The sequence below is a fragment of the Mercenaria mercenaria genome, chromosome 14, assembly GCF_021730395.1.
Source record: "Mercenaria mercenaria strain notata chromosome 14, MADL_Memer_1, whole genome shotgun sequence".
In the NCBI taxonomy this organism is placed as follows: domain Eukaryota; kingdom Metazoa; phylum Mollusca; class Bivalvia; order Venerida; family Veneridae; genus Mercenaria; species Mercenaria mercenaria.
The window spans coordinates 25,890,320-25,900,142 of record NC_069374.1 but is presented as its reverse complement, the minus strand read 5'-3'; the positions used below and the strand labels follow the sequence as shown (position 1 = coordinate 25,900,142).

The 9,823-nt window shown below is 35.6% G+C and overlaps 1 protein-coding gene across 1 annotated transcript; it reads left to right on the top strand.

The window, feature by feature from the left end:
* The first annotated feature begins 567 nt into the window (after positions 1-567).
* LOC123528304 (uncharacterized) lies at positions 568-4,501 on the top strand. The gene is made up of 2 exons (XM_045308040.2): positions 568-1,001; positions 4,049-4,501. The coding sequence occupies exons 1-2, from the start codon at positions 629-631 to the stop codon at positions 4,456-4,458; spliced, it is 783 nt and encodes a 260-aa protein (XP_045163975.2). The 5' UTR covers positions 568-628; the 3' UTR covers positions 4,459-4,501.
* The last annotated feature ends 5,322 nt before the right edge of the window (positions 4,502-9,823 follow it).

The window sequence follows — 9,823 nt, the reverse complement described above, 5'->3', positions numbered from 1 at the left end:
GAATGAAAGAACAGAGGTCGCCAAGCACGACAAAATGTTGCACTCCTGTTCGATAGTTTTGGGTTTTGGAATTGCATGCTGTCTCCACGCCCTCTTGCCCTGAGCTGAGCAGGACTCTATATTTGCACATATTAAGTAAAAAAAAAAAACAACAATTTTTGAATTAGAGACATTCGCAGATACGCTGGTCTGCATGGATCGTAATTATGATTGTCATAAACGAAACAATATTTGGCAGAGGTAAACCATCCGGGATTGAGTGGAAATCTGAGATTATGAAGCCTGTGTATCTAAACATAACAGAAACTCAATTTAATGGCAAAGTAATCCAAACGTATTCCTAATGTAATATTAAATTATGGATAGGACGGTTAATTCAAAATAAATATTTGCCGATTTAAGCATACTCCCAGTCTCTTTATAAGATATTTGCATTAACAATTATATGTTCATGTTCTTTGTTTTTATGTTAAATGAAAATCAGACTTAAGCTAAGGAGTGCAATCTGGGCACAAATGATGTCATCATTTCGTCAAGATAAGTAGTACATGCTAATCTCATGAACTTAGTAAAAGCTATATAAAGGTTCATTTGAAGTTCAACGTCTCACAGTTCTTTTCGGACAAAAATGACAACAGTTACTGTTTTACGTATTATTTGCATAGCACTGTGTTGCATATTCTCTGCACACGCAGACTCCTTGGAAGAACGTTTAAATACGCTAGAACGCATTGTGGAAAAACAAACGGCTATGATTGATCTCTTTAAAAATGAAAACAGCGAACTGAAATTCCGCGTGGAAAAGTTAGAAATAGAGGTAGTGAGGTTGTCGGGTGTCCAGGAACGTGATGATGAGATGGGAGCTATGAATGGCAATTTTGGAAACAACTACAAAAATACAAACAATAGAACAGCCACAACATTCGATAAAGTCGGAATCCAGGATGGCCTGAAATCGAGTATGACTAATAAAAGCACTAAACTGAATAGACTAGCGAAACGTAAGTAAATATAAAGTATAGGTCTTATTTATTAAACCGAGCCAAGGGGCTTCCGTGGTCGAGTAGTTAAAATCGCTGACTTCAAATCACTTGTCCCTCACCGATGTGGGTTCGATCTTCACTTGGGGCGTTGAATTCTCCACGTAAGGAAGCCACCCAGCTGGCTTACGGAAGTTCGGTGGTTCTACCCAGGTGTCCGCTCATGATGAAATAATGCATGCAGGGGCACCTGGAGTCTTCCTCCACCATCAAAGCTGGAAAGTCGCCATATGACCTATTATTGTGTCGGTGCGACATTACACCACCCCCACCCCCCCTCCCCACCCCCCTCCCCAAAGAAAAATAAACAACGATATTAAGCGAGGTTACTCCGAGGTTTATGAACTCATTCTATACAAAGAAGATTCGAAACCAAACAGAGTATACTACCATTTATATTGGTTGCACAAGTGAGTCTGTTCATGGGAAGTAATGGCATGTGTAACAACCCTCACGCTTCCTAGCACCGGAACTGCGGAACTGGCAAACCATCGTTTTATGCTGTTCAGTGAAATACTGAAATTTATCAGCGAAATGAAGTTGATATTTTCTGTTTGAAATAGTGAAAATATCTGTTTTTTTACTGAAACGGAACTACATTTGAATACGAAATAATATTAATTTTAAACAAATCTGATATTTTTTGAAAAATATACTTCTGGATTCCACGGTTTCAAAAGACCAGAAAATATCTAAAAAGGCAATGACAAGTATCGCATACGAATAGCAAATATCCGAGACTGAAGACTGAAAGCAGTAGCGCCATCACATCGCCAACTTTGAGAGAATTTCGTATTATTTTCAATTACTGGGAGCTAATTGAACAATTCAAAACGTTACCGGGAAGAGCACATTTAAATATGAAATTAGTTAATTTAAAGATTAGACAATTGAAGCATGAGAACACATGTTGCAGAACTTTGTTACAATAATTTTGAAAATTCACTAAAAAAGTCGTCATGTAGCATAATGTAAAATTGTTTTTAGACATTTTACAAACGGTGATATTTGGATGCATTTTAAAGCCTATCATATATTCCTAATTCCGCAATATAAGTTTTATTTGCGTATCAATATTTATATAATGTTGTTACATTTCATATCTCTAACAGCAGTCAATACAAATTATAAGATATCAGGCAAATCATGAAATAAACAGCACTCTACAGCAGAAGAGGGATCGAGAGGGGAAGGACATTTTTTTTTTTATTTTGTTGTTGTTTTTTTTTTGTGTTTTTTGTTGTTGTTTTTTGATAGCTTGGTTGAAATTGATGTTGTAATATTGTATGAAAAAGACCAAAAACAATATGATTAAGCACCCAGGCCAATTAAGATATAAACCTTTATATATTATTTATGATGCAAACAAAACGATTAAGGAGTTTACTCACAAGATTGTAGTCATACAGGTTTTATTGTTTGGAAGGCCGGAGCGCTAAGCTAATTGCCAAATGCTAGATATAAAATGCTAAATGACTAATGTCAATATTGCATGCCAAACGAAAATTCTTAAATGATAAATGATACTTGTAAAACAATATTAAATGGCTAATGCTAAGCGCATATTCAAATAACGAGCTTAATATCTCAGTGGATGAATACATCTTTTAAAGTCACTGGCCTTCTTATATAATTCTGTCTCTGATAAAACATTTTTTTACATTTAAGAGTAAAAAGTTTGGATCCCATGTTCACATCACCAGTAGAATATTTTAGTGCCTTAGTTCAGACTAGTAGACCATTATATATTTTGAAATGATAACATTCATTAATTTTAGAGGTAAAAGTCATTAAATTGAAAAAAAAATGGAAATAATTATTAAATATATGTCATTTACTATTTGGTAATTAGCATGGCACAATGGCCTTTCGCAATATGATATTATTATACATGCATGCTAACATGGCCTGTACTGCAAATGCAAATGTCAATTTAACTAACAGCTAAATAGAAGTCTTTAAGTGCTGTCGTGCGACCTAATAAATCCGCCGTACTTTGACATGATGTTTAGTGTTTTCTAGTTCTTTTGGATCATAAAGTCCATTCATTGTGCATGTATAACAGAATTCCGCCTAAGCCAGTGCTAGGGGGCATTGAGGGGTGTTGCCCATTTTAGTACCTTTCATCAATAGGCTCAGTCAAACCGAGTCCACTATAATTATTTTGCTTCGTTGCTTCGAAAGGATCTCTATGACAATTTCAGATCTGTGATATTCAGATGATTTTAAATTGAATGTTTAAAAGCACCCAATAAACACAATCAGGTTGATGAGGTGTCCGAAGGGGTGGGATGGGGGGGGGGAGCTGTTCGTACGGCTGTACAATACAAAGTGTTACCCTGTATTTCCATGTATGTTCAAAACATCTGTAAATGACACTTGATATCTAGTGAGATCGAACACCTTGTCCTTGATTTGTATAAAGACAATTAGACAAGACTGTCGGTCCTCCTAGATAAATATAACTGTTCGGGTTGCAACTGTATGTAATACTGAAAGCTGAATTTAAACATCTGCAGACCTAAACAAACTCATTCAATCAAACAATGCCTTGTTTGTTCCAATTCCTGTGCATTTTTTCTAAATTCTTGATAAATGTCAAACTGTGAAAGTATATCAAATTTCAAGTTCTTGGCTATTGTCCTGCTATGGTATGGTGTACCTATCACACCATCTGTTTCTTTGATATTATATTAGAGATTCGCCTACGGGTGATACATTTTATCTACACTTTCCTGTGATTGGGGTTTACGATTTTTAGTGGGAAATTGTACACAGGCAAACAGTGTTGGTTTCCTATTGGCGATGTTTTTGTTTGTTTGTTCTGTTTTCATTGTTAATTTGTTGTTTTCACTACAGTAACTTACTTTTTCTATAGATTTCAAAAACTCCATGACAATGTTTATGACTTAATATTGCATTAACCCCACAAATTCACTTAGCTTCTACTTATTATGCTACCGTCCATACAAATGTGTATTCAATATATTGGGAGCTTTATATTTCAGGACAGGCAGAGAGTATTGCTTTTCATGTCTACCTGACTGGAAACAGCTGCTTCAACGATCAGCAGGTGCTCCTCTTCGATGGTGAAGAAGTTGATATTGGAAGCGCGTACAACGAGCATGACGGGATATACGTAGTTCCGGAAACAGGAATCTACGTTTTCTCCTGGAGTTATCTCTCTAACTACCACGAATGGGCTCAAACTGAAATAGTAGTTAATGGCGTTTCGAAAGGGTCTACAATCTCCGATGATCCAACAAATGTCGGCTTTTGGTCGCCAGCAACCGCGCTTGTAGTGGTGAGTGTCAACGCAGGTGATCACGTGTTCATCAGGCGAGTAGGTGGGAGAGGATGTACAGCAATTGGCAAAAATGGATACGCAAGGACCACCTTTTCTGGCTGGAAGCTTTAAGTAGATACATGTCAGTCTACTGTAATAAAATTTAAAGCCATGATGTATTATGTTCTTCGTTATTAAATAGGATTGTAAACACTTTTTGCATAGTATTAAGAAAAATAGCAAAACGGATATGATGAGTAATTTGAAAAAAATGACTGTTTAAATGATTTGACAGATATTGTGTTAGACTTGTGAAACAAGTTATCGGTAATTTATCTTTGATAATAAACAAAAATAAAAGAATACAAGGGTTGTCCAGAAAATGGCGGACTTTTTTATCAAAGTCAATGCTAGTCGGCGAACACATATTTTTACCGGCATACAAAAAGAAGCGGCTTCGTTTTAACCGTGTAACTTTCCCGATATACATCTCACACAATTGAAATTTATACGGTCGTTAATCATTGACTGTCGTCCATTATTTAAAGAATACTCAAATAACATGAGAGGTATTCAATTTTAAAAAAAACCTCTATAGTCTTGTCGATTATACATTGAAATACCATCAGTTAAAATAATTGTTTCATGCGTCGCTTTTTTCGAAATAATAAGACAGGTTCGCGATTTTCTGCGACAACCCTCGTATATAAGAATAACATTCGCCACACACGACAATTGTGTTATACAAATAAAAAAATAATATAAAAAACGTTTCAATAAAAAAAACTCCAAATGGAACTTTTTTCAAATTTTTATTAAAAAAAAAAAAGCCAACTGGACTTTTTTTCCAACCGGAAATTCGTCCGGGCGGATATTTTTCCATTAAAAAATGTTGGAAAAAAATCCTATTGGATTTTTGAAAAATTCTCAAGAGACCGCTATTTGATACAAATTATGTTCACATATATAATATATACAATAACCAATTGTTTTTACACACTTAGAACAAAAATATGTTTTCCGCCCGGAAAAAAACTCAGCACGCCAAAATATGGGAAAAATATCCGATTGGATTTTCAAAAATTCCAATCGGGCGCCATATATCCGATTGGAAATTGGAAAAATCCAATTGGACAAATTTTTTAAATCTTCTTTTTTGTACATAAGTAAATTAAAAACTATATCATTCATTGCTCCTTGGATCCTAAATTACCATCCAAGCTAAAACAGAAGTTTCTAAGTCACTTAGAAATGGTAGTGAAGTTTGCCAAAATCCTGGTTTTGCAAAGATATCCTGGTGGCTGTTATTTGTAAATTAAATCTTCAAAAAAAATCTATTTTGGTCATCCTGTTAGGTGATACCTTTAGATGTACAGCCAAAACTCGGTATCTCAAACTCGCTTACCTCGAAATTCCGCTTAAGTCGAAGAAATTTTCAAGTCCCGTCAAATTTCCTTCTTCATACTTATAATTAAACTCCGGTTACGTCACAATTTGACTTACCGAGATTCCAGATGTGTCGAAAGGGATTTTCAGTCCCGTCAATAAAATTCAAATGCATTATTACTCGGTAAGTCGAAGTGAGAAAAATATGCGATAAAATTTCACACATCTCATTGCGAATGTGGTTGGTTTTTAACACATGTTCATGTTTATTGCCTAACCAGAAAGCCCTGATGCCGACATATCAAAGGTGCGGCGATTGCCATTGTGAGATGACGTCACACTTGTTTGCACGGGCCTCAATGATTATTGTTTGATGTAAACATTAGATTTCTTAGTCAGCGATCATTTGTTTTCAAGACGTTATGAAAGTTGCTTTTAATTTAAACTAAATGAATTAATTAGTTTGAACAGCTGGGATCTTTAATAAGGATTAATTAGAGGTAATCGCGATGAGACTGAATAAAAAATTAACTTCTTGGGGAAAAGCATCATTCGTTCAAAATTTCTGATCGAAATGCTTTCAATCCTCCGGGAGAGAAACGTGGTACAAAAAGAAAACTTGACTCAAAAACATTTGATGTTAGTATCACTTTTATTCTTCGAAAAACTAAAAACTTTGAAAAACACAAACTTTACGGAATCGTGTACGCGTAAAGTGCCGAGAGCGTATACACGGCATCAGAGAAACAGTTTTTATTTTTTATTAAATCTTTTCGTAACTTAACCAACATTTTTCATCATTTGTCCATAATACATCCATCCGCATAACTCGAATTTTGGTTATCTCGAAATAAAAAGTATCGTCCCTTGAAATTCGAGATACCAAGTTTCGACTGTATTTAAACCCAATGTCAAGTCATGAAAATAACGAATTTGCAAATTGATAACAAAATACCGAAAATGATATTGTCTTAAAATATGAGATAAATGAAAGCTAAATTTCTTCTTTTTTTCCCATCAGATTGTTACCGGTCCACTATCGCAATAGAGAGCTTAATTTTTGTCGATCCCGCAAGGGAGCGAAGACATAGTTGTCCAAATGGCTGTTTGGTGGGCGTGCGTGCATGCGTGAGTCAGTGCGTCCGTCCGGATTTCTTTGTCCGGACCATAAGTTTGTCATTGATTGTAAGATTTTAAAATAAAGGACTTCGGACACTTTCTACATGAATTTGCCTACTCCAAGTGTAAAAAATAAACTACTAAGAAATAAGTATTTAATTACAAATGCCATCAAAATACATATTTGAGATTATTTCTTAAAGTCAAATTTTCAATATTTGTTTCATAGAACAGTAATTTTTGTTCTAATTAGAATTACGTACCCTGTTATATAGTTATAAAAAGTGTTTTGCTTTATACAACATTGTTCCCACCCATGCATCAAAACCATATTTGGCCAGCATATGTAGATATTAATTATACACATTTTCTGTGACTATAGTGTTGATGCAAGGGGTGGAACAGTACTTTTAAATAAAAAATATAACTACAGAGTGTTCCCAAATGTAAAGTAACCAATACTTTTTATATTAATTTTTAATAAATTGATAGTCACATATTTTTACATCTATTTGTAACTCAAGTACTATACAAATGTTTGAAAGGGTTAACATAGGCATGTTATACATGTCAAAAGTAGTGAAAGAAGCAAATACTGTGAATTCCTTATTATTCGTTGGGTTAACTTTTCATTGGCTTATCCTGGTTGTTTGTTGCAGTAGATTGACAAATATGTGCTTTAACATACATGCAACACACCAGGTAATCTTCTGCATGCCCCCCTCCCCCCACACCCCCACCCCCTTCGCGACGCGCACGCCACTAGCGATGAGGATGTAATTTGTTTTCCATTTGGTTTTTATTATTTTTTTTTTTGTATTTCTTATATATTTTTCATTTCTTTATTTTTTCATCTTCTTCTGTGCGTTTATAATTATTTTTTAGACACATACTAAATGTCACACGCATTCATCACTTCATGTTCTTCCTTCTGTGAAAACTGAATTGAAAACTGTTCTTTGCGGCGGATTAGGCCTAAACACCACAGAAACAAGGCAATATGTGCACAGCAGTTAATCTGATCCTGACTATAGTCTATCCAACAGAAATAACGCTTGGCATTGATATGCCTGTGATGCATAGGTCAAGAACAGTAGCTTCATGGCAGGTCATATCAGTGACGGTTTCACATTCAGTGTGATGCCACGAAAGTGATGTTTCAAGTCGCTTTCCATGCAGATGTCATATATAAATACGGCTAGACGCGAAAACAAACTAAAAGGTCCAGCCGAGTTTCAGGTGGATTTTTATGCAGCGACCTGGATACATTTGTGTTACATGTTTAAGCCAATTGAGCCGTGCCATGAGAAAACCAGCATAGTGGCTTTGCAACCAGCATGGTTCCAGACTAGCCTGTGCATCTGCGCAGTTTGGGCAAGATCCATGCTGTTCGCATTCAAAGCCTATCGGAATTAGACCAATCGTTAGCGAACAGCATGGATCCTGACTAGTCTGCACAGATGCGCAGGCTGGTCTGGATCCATGCTGGTCGCAATTGCACTATGTTGGTTTTCTCATGGCACGAAATGACTCGAAACGATTTGGGTATTGATTAAATACCTAATGAGAATTTTGCCTTCAAAATGTAGGCTAGAAGCATATGATAGTGTCCGAAGTCCTTGGCACAATTGTTCAACACCATGAGACGGCGTGTCGTGCGCAACACCCGTGTCAACATCTTACAGGTCAAGGTCACACTTGGAGTTTAAAGGTCATATAAGGCTATAATTGACCTTGTCCGGACAATAACTTCGCCATTGAATGTGGGATTATAAAATAACCTGGCACAATTGTTTTATTTGGCACAAAAGTTTGTCTCAGTTAGAAAGAGTTTTGTGTGCAACTCACGGTTCTTTTGACAGCTGGCGGGCTCGACATGTTGCCCTTGGGCATCTAATTGTGACAAAATATGTAAAATTTACTTATTATATAATAATATATTATTATATATATAATAATCACTTAGCCTTACAGGTAGAAGTACTAGTACAGAATAAAAAAATACTGGTTAGGTTAAGGGTTAGCCGTCGAAAAAAAACGGTGCTTAACCCCAAACAAACAAACGCTTTACTTTATTGGAACTTCTACATCTTATACTGAACCAAAAATAACATAAATTTAGGCAAGGGAGGTAAATGGTCTATTTCAATCTTGTCTATTACGTTCTTGTATCCCATGCTAACGCGTCACTTATTGGTAATATCCGACTCATAACCACTGGACTACACGAGCAAAGGATCACTCTAACGAAAATGTATACTTTTTCCAGCTTAAAATGTTCCACAAAGTCATAATTTTTAATTTTCTATATGCCGACACAGCCGTGTTTATATCTTGTACACACAGTCGTAAAATATTAACACGATCATGTCCTGGTGTAAAATGCAATCTTTTTCTGAAAATATAATGTCTGGTCTGATCATCTTAAATGTTCAATCAATTCTTTAGATTTATCGACGCGGTCATTTGTCTGTTTTTTGTTTTTCCCCATTAAGATAAGCCGCGTTAAGTCTGGTCAATAGAGGTTAAACCCTGGTCTAAAAGAGTTTGAGCGCAATTCATTAGTCGATCTGTCACAAGCAGTTCTCATTTACTTACCTTACTTACAAAGAAAAGAGTAACCGTTAATGTTAATGTACATGGTGAGTACAGCCGAAGGAAATGTTATCTAAACGATTCGATGTAAGCAAGAGAAAAGGAAAATCATTTATGACAACATGATTTAAACACAAATGGAAGACATATCATTGGCTAGGATATACTTCAGAAGTCCAAGCTTTATTACTTAAAAATGACCAAGTTGAACAGACATTCAACTAAATATCACATTATCAATAATAGGTGATAGTAGGAAACCGTATGCGCTCGTTAAGCTCTTGACGGACAGTAAGTTTGATGATGTCAGGACCTGCAGCTTTATCTCTGACATGAACATATTCTCTATCAAGATGAAGTTTGTCCCTCATAGTATGCAGACAGGACTTTTCGAGAC

Bases quoted from the DNA above. Each gene is read 5' to 3' on its own strand.
- LOC123528304 (XM_045308040.2), top strand. From the start codon at position 629: ATGACAACAGTTACTGTTTTACGTATTATTTGCATAGCACTGTGTTGC. The intron at 1,002-4,048 runs GTAAGTAAATAT...TTTATATTTCAG, and splicing joins ACTGAATAGACTAGCGAAAC to GACAGGCAGAGAGTATTGCT.